The sequence below is a fragment of the Ornithodoros turicata genome, chromosome 2 (assembly GCF_037126465.1).
Source record: "Ornithodoros turicata isolate Travis chromosome 2, ASM3712646v1, whole genome shotgun sequence".
In the NCBI taxonomy this organism is placed as follows: domain Eukaryota; kingdom Metazoa; phylum Arthropoda; class Arachnida; order Ixodida; family Argasidae; genus Ornithodoros; species Ornithodoros turicata.
This window is the reverse complement of record NC_088202.1, coordinates 118,025,927-118,042,324: the sequence shown is the minus strand read 5'-3', so window position 1 is coordinate 118,042,324 and position 16,398 is coordinate 118,025,927. Positions and strand designations below refer to the sequence as shown.

Below are 16,398 nucleotides of genomic sequence, written 5' to 3'. Positions count from 1 at the left end.
CAGGTATGTTTAGAAGGGTTGTAGGGACGCTGGTGCAACGTATCTCGAATAAAATATGTACATCTCTTGTGCGTACACAGCGCCCACATCGGACCGTCTGTGGAACGTTGATGGGCAGCTTCTGGTTGTGTGGTAGTGTCGACATCCCATATGTGCGGGGTTTTGCGCAGTGGGGTCCTCATCAGCGATGCCTTCCTTATTTAAGAGGACTTCAAGATGTATTTCCAACACGATCGTCGAACATTGAACTCATTTTCGTCGTTGGGTCTGTAGGGGTCCGCCGCCCCCTCCCGTAAACCTCAACCGAGAAGCGGGACCCGGCCTGTCTTTTGCCTCCCCAACCGCCACGCCAAGGAACACAAACGCCAGCACACATAACGGGTTATAATTAGCCAAGTTATAATTCAACGAAAGAAGTCACTCACATCTTTCGGAAGGAAGATTCCAGCGGGAGCTCTTGTTTTGCACGATACGGTCGAAGAACCCGACTACACAGCAACTAACAAACCACGGGAGCGAATTAATCTAATCAATAGCGAACGTTCGTAGACCGTTGATAACGTCACCGGGAAGCTACCGTGCCTACCGGAACCAATGACAGCGTTCCTGACTCAGAATCTTATCACTTGATTGAGTGCGGTAGACACGGTATTCCGGGAGGCTCGTTATCACGGTCTACACTACTGTTTTCTCCGTAATCAGTTCCTGCAGTAATCAGTTCTGCCCCTGCCCCTGGTCGCATAACGCAGAAACAGACGCCACAACTCTCCTCTCCCAACGGTGACGGCCATATACTGAGGGACTGGCGGGGAACCGCTCTTTAGCTCACCCCCGCGAAGCGTACTATGTGACCCGCTTGATGCTATGATGATGAGGGAAGTCAACGCAAATTTGCGAATCTGCGTCGTGGCTGTAAACACGCCCCTGACCATTTAAACTCTGCGCGGGCAAAGGCGGAGCAAAACGAACTTGTGAAGCTATGAAATGGCGAGGAACGCTCCCAAGGGTTGGTTCTGGGAGCTGCACCACGTACCGCGCCGTCCAGTTCTGCAGTAGTGAATGGTGTCTGAAGTCTTGGGCCTGTCTTTTGTCAATCCGATTAGCTGGACCCCGCGGGTGCTAGATGTCCCGAGACTTCCGAAAGTGTTAGACTCCCTAAAAGAAACTATGTCCCCGCGGTCACTGGCGAACTGGCATACAAATTTTAATTTTACAAAAAAAAAGGGGGTGGGGTGGGGGTGAAAGGGTGTGTGTCGCCGCCGCCGGTTCTGCCGACAGGAGCGCCGCTTTCAGGGAATGAAGCTCACAATTTTCCGTTCACATTCCAGAAAACAACTGGGCGAAGGCATAAATCCGCCATCACCAAGCGTTTTTTTTTCTTCTTCCTCGGTCCGTGGTCGAACGCTGCCCACAAGACGCAGGGCCTTCGTCTTCTGGCGGAGTACTTGTGCTCCACCGGTCTGGCGCCGGCTCTTTGAAAGCCCCCATCCTCATCCCTTCATCCTCTCCCAACGCGAAATAGGGCAGTGTACCGCCTCAGCGGCGGTGAATCGCCCACCCCATCACCATCCAATGTATGTGTGTGTGTGTGTGTGTGTGTGTGTGCGTGTGTGTGTTTCTTCTTATTTCTGTGGCAATAATAATCCGACCATTCATTGTGTGTAACGTGCATGAGCATGATGGCCGTGACATGATCTTCGACTCTCATATACGGAAGCTACGGCAATTGTGGGATCAGTGGTGAAGTCGCAAACATTAAGCACAAAAATGGATGGTCAGAGACCACGAAGTGTTTTCACAAACACGGAGGAAAATGGGTCAAAAGTGTCATCAAATACCTCCGAAATTTCTCGAAAAATGGCTTATGCCTGACCCTGACGGCGACGCGGAGAGTGTCCGCTGTGCCCACTGATTTACCTTCCAAAATGGTAATGTTACCACAGAACACACCCTCATGTTTGAGCATATCCCAACTAAATAATGCTCCAGCGGTTTCTGCAAAATTCCTGTAAAAATGGAGAAAGCAGGGGGAGGAATCGGGCGGTTACGCTTAAACCAGGTGCCTTGGCCAAGAACAATGCCTTCACGGGAAAAATACTGTGGCTTCCTATAACAGTAAACGCGGAAAAGTTACAGTAGATAACCTACTGGTACATAACAAAAAAAAAAAAACCTCCGTAACACGGTAAAATCAATACCCGCTGGCCGAAAACTACTGGATGAACAAATTTACACCCCCCTTCCCCCGACAGCACTTCCACAAGACTCTAGGGATAATAGTGAAACACATAAAAAAAGAAACAAAACGTAAGCATCGTAATGCAGAGATGACCATGTATCAGACAAAAGAAAATTAGTCGTTCAATTCTAATACTTATTCTGGTCAACGTACGATCTTAGGTTACCTCGGGTACTGCCGAGTTGCCTGCCCTACTGGTGTGGTTTCATCAGAATAAAATTTTCTATCAGCGGGTTAGGTACCCTACTGTTCAAAGGCTGGTGCCATTAAAAACGTGAAATAGTCTCCTATCTAAAAATGGTTGTTTGGTGGACGTACTTCGTTCCGCCAAGAAAAATATTTAGCAAGAGTGAGCTGTTTCCACGACAATAATCACATAAAATAGACAAACTGTTGTACATGATTCAGGGACATGCCTTGGAAAGGGGAAATGTTCTCTATCAGTTGACACTTATTGCGAGAAAGTACCTTCTTTACACACTTGTGGGTGTAGAAAACAAACACACATACAGTCTCTCTCTTTCGAATGGGTACGCATGGACCCCGCTCATAGCCACAGTTGCTTCGCGGCGCTAACACGCAATAAAAAAAAAATATGGACCTGCACGTTCTTATTGGCACCTTCGCGAAGCGAAAATCAGTCTTTATTCGATGCTTGTCCATCCGTTCCATCCTTTATTCCGATGCTTGTTCTGTGTTCAAAGAAAAAAAAGGAACGTTTATGTAACCAACGAAATTAAACAGAGAAACACGCTAGTCCTGGCAAAATCGCTCTGAAAAAACTCTCCCCCGTTCTTGACTCCCGTTTCCTCTTCCCTACTCTGTGCGCGCCTGCGGCGAGTGCAAGGTATATCTATACAGGTAGCGCAACTCCCATAGGCCCCTGTGTCTTCAGAGTGACGCCATGATAGAGACGGTCAGCGCCACTCATCCGTTGCGCGGACTACTACGATTGTAAATAAATGACGTCAGAGGTTACGTCAGCAGTATGAATAATAAGTAGTGCATAATTAGTTTTGGCACGTTTATATTCGCGCACTTTGTTTGCGTTGTATTTCCTTTTCCTCACCCACACAACAACACCAGACGAGAACACAGAAAAATAAATCACATCAGGTTTAATTAAACATAAACATACAGTTATCACAGATTTTGACAACTCCAAACTGAAGGGCATCGTGATGACCAGACAGAAATAGGGAGGTTCACTTAAGGTCCATTTCTCACATAGACCTATACGTACACGTAGTGATTAGACGTTTGCATTTATTCAATGAGTGGCAATTATAGGTACATTGCAACAAAAGATGGCATCGTTGGTGCACAGCTGATTCCTGCTAACACTCACGCTATCATGGCCGCTCGTCCCATGACGAAATTTATTTTTCGCGGTGCCAGCAAGCATTGTATTCAACTGTTCACTCGTGTAAATCTTGGTCTACAGCTCCAAGATGTGAACGTCGCTTCCTGTTTAACCCAAAAAGTGTACGAACTCCGTAGTACAATGCACGGACACACGGCACGGATACAGAGATGCACGGATAAACAAGCCCACTATGACGCATGCGCAGGGGAGCAGGATACGGAAACGTACTCGGGTGGTAGATGATTTCGTATACAGGGTGTCCCAGAAAACGTGTCATTTAATTATAATAAAAAAACTACGCCACCTAGAATCATGCGTGTTGTGTTGCTTGGTATACGATGAGAAGCACGCACCGTCAGATTCACGGTATACTCTTTATTCCGCCATCTTGAGAATCTCCCCTGGTTGCCAGCACAACAATCGGGGCAGGTTGTATGTACGTGGATAATACAGTGACATAATAGCACAGGTAATATATGACATTCCCCCTCCACCTTATATGTAGAAACGATTTCTGGAAGAAATATAGGTGAAATCACAAATGGATAACGCGAGATAACAAAAGGTTCAAAAGTCACAGCTCTCCCTCTTGCAGCTCTAGGTATAGTTGAGCCTGTCTGGTGGCACACCTCTTGAACTTCTGATGGGGTACCGGTTGGGAGAACCAGAGTCCTGTGCAGAAACACCGTCGTGGTGTCGATCATCATCTGGTGGATCGTTGCTGGTTTGGTTTTGTGGGTCGTCGCGTCTGGTGCCATCAAGCAGTTCGTCGTCTTCGTCGCTGTTTTCTACGTTAGGTGTGTGCTTGTACTCCGCTCCAAGTTTTTTGAAGAAGCTTGCATTCCGTGTGATGATATGATTATTTCTTTTTGCTGAAATTTGACTGCCTATGACTTCTACGACAATATAAGGCACCGGGTCAAATGTCGACGTCAACTTACTAATCTTCTTTTGTTTGACCAAAACAGTATCTCCTTTTTGAAGAGTGTGTTCCTTAGCATGTCGTTTTTCGTCTGCTCGTGCTTTCGATATTTCTTTTGCTCTTGTATCGTTCGAGAGAGTAGCGTCGCGTGTGTCCGTGGTCTCACGGTGTACCGAACTCGGCAAGGTGGTCAACATTTTCCTTCCAAAGAGAAGCTCATATGGCGAAAGCTTTGTAGTGGTGTGCGCAGTAGCACGGCAGCAGAGCAGAAGGTCATGTATTTTCTGCATACAGTTCTGCTCTTCCACATGGCACGTTTTAATCGCTTTCATGAGTGTTTGGATGAAGCGTTCTGCCTCTCCATTCGCTTCAGGCCACAACGGAGTAACTCTGTGATGTCGGAAACCGAGTTCCTGTGCGAAGAGTTTAAACTCTGAGGAGTTGAAAGGAGGTCCGTTGTCAGTTTTTATTTGCTTCGGGATGCCGAATTGTGACAGAGTTCTTCTTAGCACTGCTATGGTTGATGACGCTGCGGTTGACGGAACGACTTCCACTACCGGGAAACGGGAATATTCGTCTACAAGTACCAGAAGGTACTTTCCATTCGGAAATGGGCGTGCAAAGTCCATCGCAAGGTTTTCCCATGGCCCGTCAGGCAGTGGAGTTGGCTTTAGAGGATCGCGTTTTGGTCCATGTGTGACAGCTTGGCATGGAATGCAATTGCGCACTGCCTTTTCTACGAGGGTATCCTTTTTGGGAAACCAAACGGACTCGCGGAGCAGTTGTTTAGTCTTCACCATGCCCATGTGTCCTTTGTGGGCAAGCTGAACTGCACGTTCCTGAAGACCTGAAGGGAGCAGTAACCTTGTGCCTCGCAGTATGAGACCTTGTGGCGTCACAGACAGTTCAGTCTCTAGAGGCTTGTAGGGTTTGACGTGCGGCTTATTCCACAGATCGTGCCTCATAGAGGGGCATGCTTGAATTGCTCGTGTGAGTTCTTGACACGTGACATCGGCCAATGTTGCCTTAATGACTTCCTCGGTGTTTATTGCACGAGGTACTGCGATTCTTGAGAGGAATAAGACATACTCGTCAGGTACCTTGCTGGTTCGAAACCTTGGGTTGGTTTGCCCTACAGGATGTCGGGACATGTAATCTGAAGGATTTTCTGATCCTTTCTGGTGTTGTACAGTGAAGCTGTACTGCTGAATTCGCAGATACAGTCGTTCAATCCTTGCAGATGGTCGCGAACTTGGATTTGTTAGAATATTCACAAGCGGTTTGTGGTCAGTGTGTAGCACAAAACAGGTTCCGTAGAGGTAGATATTGAAGTGCTCTATGGCCCAGACCGCAGCAAGAGTCTCTTTCTCGATTTGCGAGTAGCGTTCCTCTGCCTCTGTAAGGCTACGGCTGGCATATGCCACTACACGAGTTCTGTCACCACCATCCTGCGTGAGGATGGCTCCTAATCCCTTTGGACCTGCATCAACTGTGAGATGGGTGGTTTTGTTCTGGTCGAAGTAGGCCAGGTTGCTGCTATGAGTGAGCACATCTTTTAGCTGGTCCAGTGCTTTTTGATGCTCTGTTGTCCAGTTCCATGGTGTTTCCTTCTTTGTTAGGGAGCGTAAAGGCGCTGTTAGCTGGGCTAGGTTAGGAATGAACCTGCCACAGTAAGTGATCATTCCAAGAAGGCTTCTGACCTCAGACACATCTCTTGGAGGTGGCATATTTAGGAAGCCTTGTACCTTAGCAGGATCTGGTTTGATGCCTTTCTCTGAGAAGATATGTCCGAAGAATGTTAGCTCACGCTGGAAAAAAACAGCATTTTTTTTGGTCTCAGTGTGATTCCACAGTCGGTGAGGCGTTTCAGGGTAGCGTGAAGGGAGTCGTTGTGTTCTCTTTCGGTCTTGCCGTATACCAGGATGTCGTCGCTGATGTTTATTACGCCGGGAATGCCCGCAAGTACTTGACGAACCGTATTTTGAAAAAGGAAGGGAGTTGCCTCAGGACAGAAGCCGCCGATATTTCGAACAGAGACTGTTCTTCTTCTGGGCACCGTCCTCATCATTGGCATGGTATTTAAAGGGTTAGGTGTGACGTGTTTAAAGGTTCATGCGAATTGTGGATCAACAGCCCGGAGGGAGGAAACAGCCCTCCGGGCTGTTGACCCACAATTCGCATGAACCTTTAAACACGTCACACCTAACCCTTTAAATACCATGCCAATGATGAGGACGGTGCCCAGAAGAAGAACAGTCTCTGTTTGAAATATCGGCGGCTTCTGTCCTGAAACAACTCCCTTCCTACATCTCTACCGGTTCGCTGGATTTCTACCCATCTACGTATTTTGAAAAAGTTCGGCGGCTGCGTTTATTCCGAAGTTCAACCGCTTGTACCTGTAAAGTCCCATGTGAGTTGCGAACGTTGTGATATGACGACAGTCTTCCTTAAGTAGCAGCTGATGATAGCCGTCGTTTAAGTCTAGTTTAGAGAACATCATTGCACCGTTTAGGCAGGCAACGAGGTCTTCTAGTGTAGGTGATGTGTGGCGTTCTCGTATAATAGCTTGGTTAGGGCGGCGCATGTCGACGCACTGACGCACTTGGTCAGAAGCGTGTGGCTTTGGAACCACGACTATGGGGGACACCCACGTTGTCGGACCCGTGGCTTTTTCAATAACATCTAGCTGTATCAGCCTGTCGATCTCCTTTTCTACTGCTTCACGAATGTGAAATGGAAGAGGACGTGCTTTCTGTGCGACTGGTGGAACCGTAGGGTCGATGTGGAGCTGAACTTCAAATCCTCTTAACTCTCCAAGGCCAGTGAACAGTTTGGGGTACTTGCTTAGAATGTTTTCTTTGCTTGTCGCCACGTTGTAAGCAATGGATATGAGCCCAAGTGCTTCAGCCAACCGAAAACAAAGCAATGACTCACTAGGCGTTGCTGTGACAAGGACGGTATCTTCCACCACCGAAGTCTTGTAAGAGAATGGTCCCCGGAACTTTCCTGTAACGGAAGCTCATTCTTCGATCCATATGCAAAGACCTTTGGCACGTTTTTGACAAGTTGGGGTCGTTGCGGGATGCTATTGTACGTGTCAAGGCTAATTATGTTCACCGTAGCGCCTGTGTCTATGATGAATTCTAACTCCTTGTTGAAGACAGTGAGCATCACCCTCGGGGCTTTAGAACTTTTCGGGAACAGTGCAAAGGCTTCATCATCGGACTCGCTGTCTGCACTCTGGTTTGTAACTTCATGAACGACATTTGGGTATTCGCTTGTGTTGTTTTTACTGCGGCACACGACTGCGAAATGGCCACGTTTGCGGCACGCATTGCATGTTGCATTTCGTGCTGGACAAGACTGTTTTCCGCCTTTGTGAGGCCAAGCACCACCACAGTTGAAACACTGCTTGTCTTGACGCGTGCTCGTTGACGTTCCCGTGTCAGTAGATGCGTTGCTACGTTGAGACTTCTTGCGTGTAAGACGATGCACATCTGTAGACATGGATGCCTCAATATCGTTCACTTGTCGAGTTGTAATTTCGTAAGTGCGGCCTTGTGTCAGAAGCTGGTCAAGCGTTGCATCCGTCTGTGGTGCGAAGCGTCGGAGTTTTGTGGACGTTGTGCCGAGAACAATTTGAGATTTGATTTCTGCTTCAGTGTTTGCAAACGAGCAATTTCGAGCCATTGTGCACAAACGCGTATAGAAGGAATCTATGCTCTCATCTTCTTGTTGCGTTGTCCGTCGGAACTGAAAGATCTCGTAGTCTCTGTTTACCTTAGGCGTGAAGTGATAGTGTAGCTTTTTCTTAGCTGTAGCGTAAACATCTGCCGTGGAGGCTGCATCGGGTCGTGTTTCTGCTTCGGAGGATTGAGTTACGGCTGTACCTGGGTGCGGCTCCAGCGAGGTGTATACGTCATATCCGTCATCCCCAATGCAATGTAGAAGCAGTGCTTTCTTTTGGGCTGAACTTGTGATATTGAGACCAACGAGTAGATTTTCAAATCGATTTATCCAGCGCTGCCAACGGTCCCCAATAGTAGTGTGATCCGAAGAAAGGTCAAACTGAGGAAATGCCGGTAAGGCAGCGGGTACGACCGCCATGTTGAATGCTCGTTGCTCACCTCTTGTGTTCTCGGTAGCGCCTCAGGAGTCAGTGGCTTGGTGACATCTGTGCTGTAGGAGGAGCTGCGCGCATCGCTCGAATGTGCCCCAAGGAGTTCGCACTCGTCGCCAGTTGTTGTGTTGCTTGGTATACGATGAGAAGCACGCACCGTCAGATTCACGGTATACTCTTTATTCCGCCATCTTGAGAATCTCCCCTGGTTGCCAGCACAACAATCGGGGCAGGTTGTATGGACGTGGATAATACAGTGACATAATAGCACAGGTAATATATGACAATGCGGTCAACAGCATTTGTTCTTATTAGGTTTTTGGCACCTCCTAATGTGAATATCATGTACTCCAAGTTTAATTATGTAAATATTTGCGAACTGAACTCGGAAATTTGCCAAGTAAAGGTCACTTTTTTACCCCACCAATATGAAGAGCGTGCCGAATTCATTCAAATTCATGATAATTGACAGTGATATTCACGAGCTATCCCATCGGAAAAAATAGCCGAATATCATGCTTTTCGGGGCACCGGACCATATCGCGCGATGACTTTTTGAGCGCAATCGCTCTCAGTGCGACTAAAGGAGGTTCTGAAGCCAGCCCACAGAGTGACAGTAGAAAAAGTAACAGTTCCTAAAATTGGGAGAGGGAAAGCATTATCCCAGCGAAAGTCGGACGTGATAAGCCGTGCCTGTTTTATCTCTTTCTGCGATGTCGAGGAGGGCTGGGTTCCCAACCTCCTTTCGTCTGACTGACAAAGATTGCGCTGAAAAATTAATCGTGCTCTATTCTGTGCGACCTCCGTAGAGCATGATGTTCGGCTATTTTTTCCGATGGAATTGCTCCTGAATATTCCTCTCAATTACCATTAATTTGACTAAATTAGACACGCTCTTCACATTGGTGGGGTAAAAAAGTGACATTTACTAGGCAAATTTCCGACTTAAGGTCGCAAAAATTTACATACTTAAACTTACGTTCCACGACATTCACATGAGGAGGTGGCAAAAACCCAGTAAGAACAAATACCATTGACCGCGTGACCCTAGGTGGTGTAGTTTTTTAATTATAATTCAATGACACGTTTTCTGGGACACCCTGTATGTGCACGAGTGGAGTAACAGAAAGCTTTTTTCTACATTGAAATTATGAATAACCTATTAGTACACACACAAGCCATGCCCATGTTGTAAAGTTTTCCTGTTTACGATCGTACCTCTACTACCAACACCCAGGATCGCTCGCGCCTCATGGTGGTAGCTTTGCCGATGGGTCTGATTTGGTAGTTTCGCTTGTTTTCGCTACTGGTTTCGATATACCTTTGCGGGTGCTTGGGGAAAGGAACGAGCGAGACGCGGAGAAAGTTCTACATTTTGGCGGTACTCCGCCAAAATGTTCGTGTCTTTGAGAATTCGTTAAGGGTGTCACTTTGCGCGACTTTCTTCGTGTTCCGTGCCACGAGGAAACTGTCGTTTTTGTCACTGCTTGCTACAAGATTCATTTGTATTTCTGCGGCCAGCACTCCCAATGAAAGGATGTCCTCTCTTGCGAATCAAGACAAAAAGGTAACTGCTGCGTCCATTTGTAATTTTTGCTCCCGGCAGGTCTTCTGTAACTAAAGAACATGGTTAGTACCGGGATGAAACAATGTCATTACTTGGTGATCCGCATGAACTTAAATTCACAAAATGCGTTAGTATTGCCTCAGGGATATTGTGGTTTCATAGTAGTTTTCATGCCAACTGATGACTAGTCTGGCTGTTCTCTGCTTTGGGCGTGTTGTGTGTTGCATCAATGTGTAATATCACGTGTTGCGATGTCATTTTGCATTGTGTAAAAATGTGTTTTACAAAAGCCTGGTTGAATCAAGACTTACCAATGTATTTGTTCGAATAAGCACACGTTGCTAGTTCGTTAACATTAAAGCGTTCATTTAGGGCAGTTTTTAGAAAACGCTTTGGTGTTGGTAGTATGCAATGTGAACGAAGAGCAGCCCGTGCACACCAGCATTTATTCAGGCAGTGTATGCAGGGTGTTCCAATAAATGTGTAAAAAAAGTACGCTGGGTACATATACTGTACATAACAGTACACGCGTTTATCTGTGCTCCTCTTCACAATCGGCCAGTACGCTTCAACCAAAAGGCTCTTTAGTTTTATCTCTGCTATGCGATCAACGACATTTATGTGTAGGGAACTTGTGCTACAAGTAACTTTATCCAATCAAAATAAAGTTGCTCTGTGAGTCTCAGAATAACTGTTTTCGCATTTCTATCAGCGATATTGTACTAGGGAGGTGGTGGTGGTGAGGAATTCACCTACTAATAGAATGCGGCAAAATGCACAGTTTCTGACGAAAATAAAAAGTTACGTTGCCATGGCAAACTTCTGGGTTAACGAGATTAAATTAATTTAAAGTTTGATAAAACTAACTGTAGTACGTGACCATGTAATTGTATAGTTGATCGCATGTTTCCCCCCAGCGTTTTCCTATTCAATATTTTTACATGATTTCTAAGACATCCGTATAGTTGCTTTTTATGGCTGCGAAATGTTCAGCAGCTAACTCCAACTGTCGTGCTTGCATAGCAAATTTGTAATTTGGATAGCTGAAGCAAAAGGTGTTCAAACGTGCTAGTTCACTCTCTACAGTGTTCACGTTGAAGTTGCAAACAAGAGGTCTTGTTCGAGTGCTTCTTTCGCGTTCGCCAGTTTCGGAATTTTCTTTTTCTTCTTCTGTTTTCTGGATGTATGATGATACCAACCAGCTCGCTGCTTTCTAAGCATTCTATGACTAATTGGTAGTTCCGAGCGTACCGAGGAAAGAAACTGAAACCTACACCATCGTGAGGCATATAGGTATTTCGCTAAAAATGTGATTCGAAAAGTGCGGCAGTAATGAGCACGCCGTTGATCTGGAACGGAAGCCGCCGATGATGCCTCCAGCTCGCCGATTACGCCGCCACCGCCGGCCCAAAATGGACCCAATGCCGCCGCTGACAAAAATGGCATTGGCGCACACCACTGATCTCTATAGTAATAGGCTGGATAGCGGATTGAGGGTGCAACCGTACGGTCACCGGCCGCCATCTTGGGAAGCTCAAAACATTGCCGTCCGCCACTCAGTTGCATTATGTGCATGCGCCTTTGCGTAGCATTTTTGTGGTGTCATGCCCGCATGCTGTGGTTCTGGGTGTGCTGACCGTACTGGCAAGGCGCCGGGGACGTTATTTCACAAGTAAGTGACTTGGTTTTACTAATAAATCCGATTTATTAGTCCACGAGCGGGGTGACAAAACGTTGCTGTTCATGCATGTGCGCGGCACTTTGGGAATCGTATCTCAAGATCTAAGCGTTCAACTTTAAGCTGTACGTTATCTGGATAGAGTCATTGTGATAGTCTAGCCTTCCTGCAGTTCAAGGGTATGGTCTCGGCACGCAGCAGGCGTTGAAATGCGCTTGTCAGCTGTGGTATCTGCGGCTCAGTTTGTTGGTCACGGTATCGACGATTGCTTGCTTGGATTAGCCTTGTTATCCCTTCCATAATTGATGGCATAAATTGTTCAATGCAGGTTCCCTCACGGCCGCCCAGAACATTTAAACAAAATGTGCGGTAAATGTCAGGCGAAAGGACTGGACGCCGTCGACGACATCACTGGTCTGCAGCAAACATTTTAAAAACAAATGCCTCGAAAGACGCTGTGCCCAACGAGTTCGACTTCCCAGAACACCTCCAGAAAGTAATAATGCATGCGACATATGTAGAGGCCGGATTTATATGCACTAAAAGCTGGTTGAACACACATGCATGAAAAATTCATTTATCTTGCTCAAAATATGCACCTCTAGGAATTCACTTGCATGCATTTAAAATACGCAACAAATTCACTGGGGCAAAAGTATCTTACTTTATGTAGTGTACAAAAAGCATGCAGAGTTGAAAGCATAGATCGAGAAGTTGCCCGTCAAAAGGAACTCGTTACAAAGTTACCGTGTGAAAAATGCAACTAAGTTAAGAACTAAGTTATTCAGCCCGAAACGTAGCTTGAAACGTTAGAGTTACTTTAAAAAAAGAACGAATTACTCCCAAGTTACTTCGGACACAAAATAACACTACACAGGTGCAGTTGAGTTCGACCCTGAGTTGCCTGCGTTGAGTTTTCGTTTATGTCCAACAATCTGAACACGTTACATCTTATTCCCTGTGGGCACACGATGGTTCAGCTTCATTTCAATAGCAGCAGTTCTTACTTCCTGAACAGAATACTGTCATTGACTGGACATCACGTTTTATGACATAAAATGCTGTGGAAGAACCGTAAAGAAAGCAAGGAAATAAGTGGATGTGAGTGAAAACGAATTAGTAACTTGGAACGAAGCTTAAGTTACTTTGGCAAAGTTACTTGAAAAAGGAGTTCCTTTGAAAATTACCACAGCGCAAAAGTAGCGAGTTAAGTTATATAGTTACCAAGAAAAGGAACTTAGTTACAGTAACGAGTTTCCTCGAACTCTGGTTGAAAGTGTGTATTTGCATGAAAATCTAGCCTCTAGAATCATGTTCCCTAGTTAAGAGTTTCAAGCGATGGTTGATGATTGGAATCAGTACTGCACGAAGGGCACCTTAAAGCTGCCGCTTGTCCAATATATGAAAATACTCCTGAACTCTTATTAGTGGGACATACAAACACACCAGCCACATGTCTCTTTGGTGCGTTCCAGCATGTTTACTTTACTTAGTGACAATAAATAATTTTTCAACCTTGAATGTCTACTCTTTATTCTCGCTGCTTAAGTTTGCGACAACACATGTTTGAATGCAGCCCATCCGATCAATGTATCCGTCTGATCAAAGAAGTTTCCCAGTGCTACAGCAGTATCGGACTGTACCACCTTGCCAAGGAATATACAGAGAAGGTGACAGCCAGGCCTCAGCTGCGAAAGAAATTGTCAAGGTTGATCATATTCAACAACCAGTAATGCACTCTGCCCACTTACCTGCTTGACTGCTTCAAACTTGCTGTTGCAACTGGACTTGTGATACTTTGATGTTGGAGCTTTCACCACAAGACCTTGCTACTTAGCCTTTTTATGACTTATTCACTCTACCTCTAGTCATTTTGAACTGTCTTTACCGCCATTTATTTCCCCAGTGCACATATTTCTAGTCGATATGTTTTTACCGTCATATAGCTTTTATATCACATATCATTCTAGTCCTTTGGAAATGCTTTAGTGCCGTTCGGCATTTCGTGTCATAACTAGTCATATCTAAACTTCCTGTGCAAAGCATAATGTTTATACCCAAGCATATTAAGGTAGTTACATAAACAAACGTGCCAAACATTCCCTGGCATTCCACACCCCCGGGCAGAAAGGAAATGGGAGAAACACGGGAAGCAACACGCTGCACACACTGACAGACGACAAAGGAAACGTAACACAACAAATACAACACCACACAAAACCAGCAAATCACATAATCGATGTTCAAAGTACAAAATTGGGACGATACGACCTCCCACGAGTACAAAATAGACAGGAAATAACATGTATGTGACGGGATTTCACACAAAAAACGTAAGGAATCCAATCACGAGGGATTTCTACAGCGATCCGTGGCAAAATTTTAGCGAAGAAGCAAGGGAATCGCGCACAAACATCAAAACTTGTCACACCTTACATGCATTCCTATGGGCTGTAATCGCTCTTTTGAGCACCGCAATATGGCGGCCGGTTGTCGTACCCTTTCCCGCGATACCGTCACCCATCCGCTATCCAGCCTTTATACATAGAGATCAGTGGCGCACACCTCTAGGAGTGTGTGGCGGGTGCTAAAGCTTCAGGGCGATGGCAGCTCACCAAGCGTCGAGGAGGCGCGTAACTCATCTGGAAACTCGAACCGGCTCCGCTATTCCGCGTTCAACGAAGGCGCGTGATTGTGTTGCAATTCTCCTTACTACGACATGAACGGAAGCGTTTCGAGTAATCCTGCTTCACGTAGCTGGTATGACTCTTACCGCTGAGTTGTGGGCTGCTCGAATAACCGGGGGCTCAAAGCCTGAAGTTCTACCGGTTTCCTTCCCGGCATTAGTAGCGCGAAAACAACATTGGATACGAGACGTCCGGCGTGATGAGTGCGTATATCATGTTATAAACTGCAGTTGGATAAGTTGCAGTCGCCAGAGACTACCTGTTACGTTACAGTGTTACGTGGCGGCTTAACAAAGGCTCGCGAGTATGCAGCGTTCTTTTCGTCGGCGGGGCTAAGAGCTACGTTGAGAGACATTCGACTTACGTCCCAACTACCTTTCCTGCGAACTATGCGACGAAGAGGACAGCGAGCCCAGATCTGGGACGTTACGAAACGTTTTTCTGCAGAAGAAATATGTCACAAATACTGCATATTATACGTGACATAAAAAAAATTACAGGACGGTTACGGCTCATGTAATGCAAAATTCGGCGACAGCTGTGCGTGTGGTGAAATGAGGCCGGATGAAAGTTTGTAGACAAATTTATTTAAGCGTGTTGAGTGTTGATTTGTGGTCGCTGAAATGGTTGGCGAGGTGAGTGGTGTCCTGAGCGAGGGAGCTATTTTGGAACACCAAGTCTATGCATGAGCCATGTCTAGTTGTGGGTTGGCGGATGTCGGTGCACAGCGTAAGGTCCAGCTTAACGGCGGCGCCGCCGGGATCTTGTCGATGGGCATGGCTTGCACCAGCCTGGTTTTCGCGAACCTTTGGCATCTGCCGTGCAAGGCGTTTGCTCTCCCTATCTCTCTCGGCGCTTGGCATACGCGGCGACCACTTGTTGGGATGTTTTCACAGTCTTCGGGCGACCCATAGTGGTGGTAGGAGCCCCGCACACAGGGTTTTAAAGAGCCTGGATGGGTACTCGCGTTTTTGGGCTCTTATCGTGTACGCTTACGGCTAGATACTAAAAATCCGGTAATACCACCAATAGCTGCTGTAAACCGGTGCGGTTTTTCTCCTTACCCCCCACATGTCGCCGCCGACAGCGACGCAATCTCGGGAAAGTCTGCATTGTAGACCCGTTTCTGTGGGTCAGGTGGCCAGAGTGGGCAGGAACGTCAGCGTCCCAACATATACAACGCGCGGTAGTTTAGCAGACGACGTGGCATTTTAAAATAGACGGTCTTAAGTTGTTCGCACTTGGAAAGATGCCGCGCTTTTTCTGTGGATTTCCCGGAGATTTTGTAGCTCTCCTTGACGCATACTGCCTGAAACACAGCGCAGGACCCGCTGATGAAACCCCCGTGGTCGCTTGGGACCGAAATGGCGCTGTGCAAACTTTGCTGCAACAGCCCTATACAGCTGACGCTGTAAAACTCACGTACTTTGGGTTTCATCTCACTTTCCATCGATAGCGGTTGTAAACTGGCGGGATTCTCCTCCTTACTACCAGCGCTGTGCGCACATGCGATAAGAGTTTTGTACGGACTTGCTAATGCGGACGACGCCGACTGAATCTCGTGAAAGTCTCCACTATACAGCTGACGCTGTAAAACTTATCGAATCACGAATTTAGGTCTTGGAAGCAAGACGGGCAGCAACGGGACCGTGTCCGAATTCAGTTGGAAGTCACATATTATATGGAAGTGGACACCATACAGACACCTCCAGAAGGCTCAACTTCAGACGCCGGCGTAGATCAGCAAGCCTGCCTTCCACATATATGTATGTGCTGTATCCTCTGTGATAAGTATTCCTCACAGATATACGCTACTAGG

General features: G+C 46.5%; 1 protein-coding gene across 1 annotated transcript in view; it reads right to left on the bottom strand.

Annotated features, from left to right (window-relative positions):
- LOC135385982 (glutamate-gated chloride channel-like) overlaps positions 1–494 on the bottom strand; it is a 310,653-nt gene extending 310,159 nt beyond the window's left edge. The window contains exon 1 of the mRNA XM_064615651.1: positions 426–494. Coding sequence (XP_064471721.1) covers positions 426–427 — 2 coding nt within the window. The 5' untranslated portion in view covers positions 428–494. The remainder of the gene's footprint in view (positions 1–425) is intronic.
- Between the last annotated feature and the right edge of the window lie 15,904 nt (positions 495–16,398).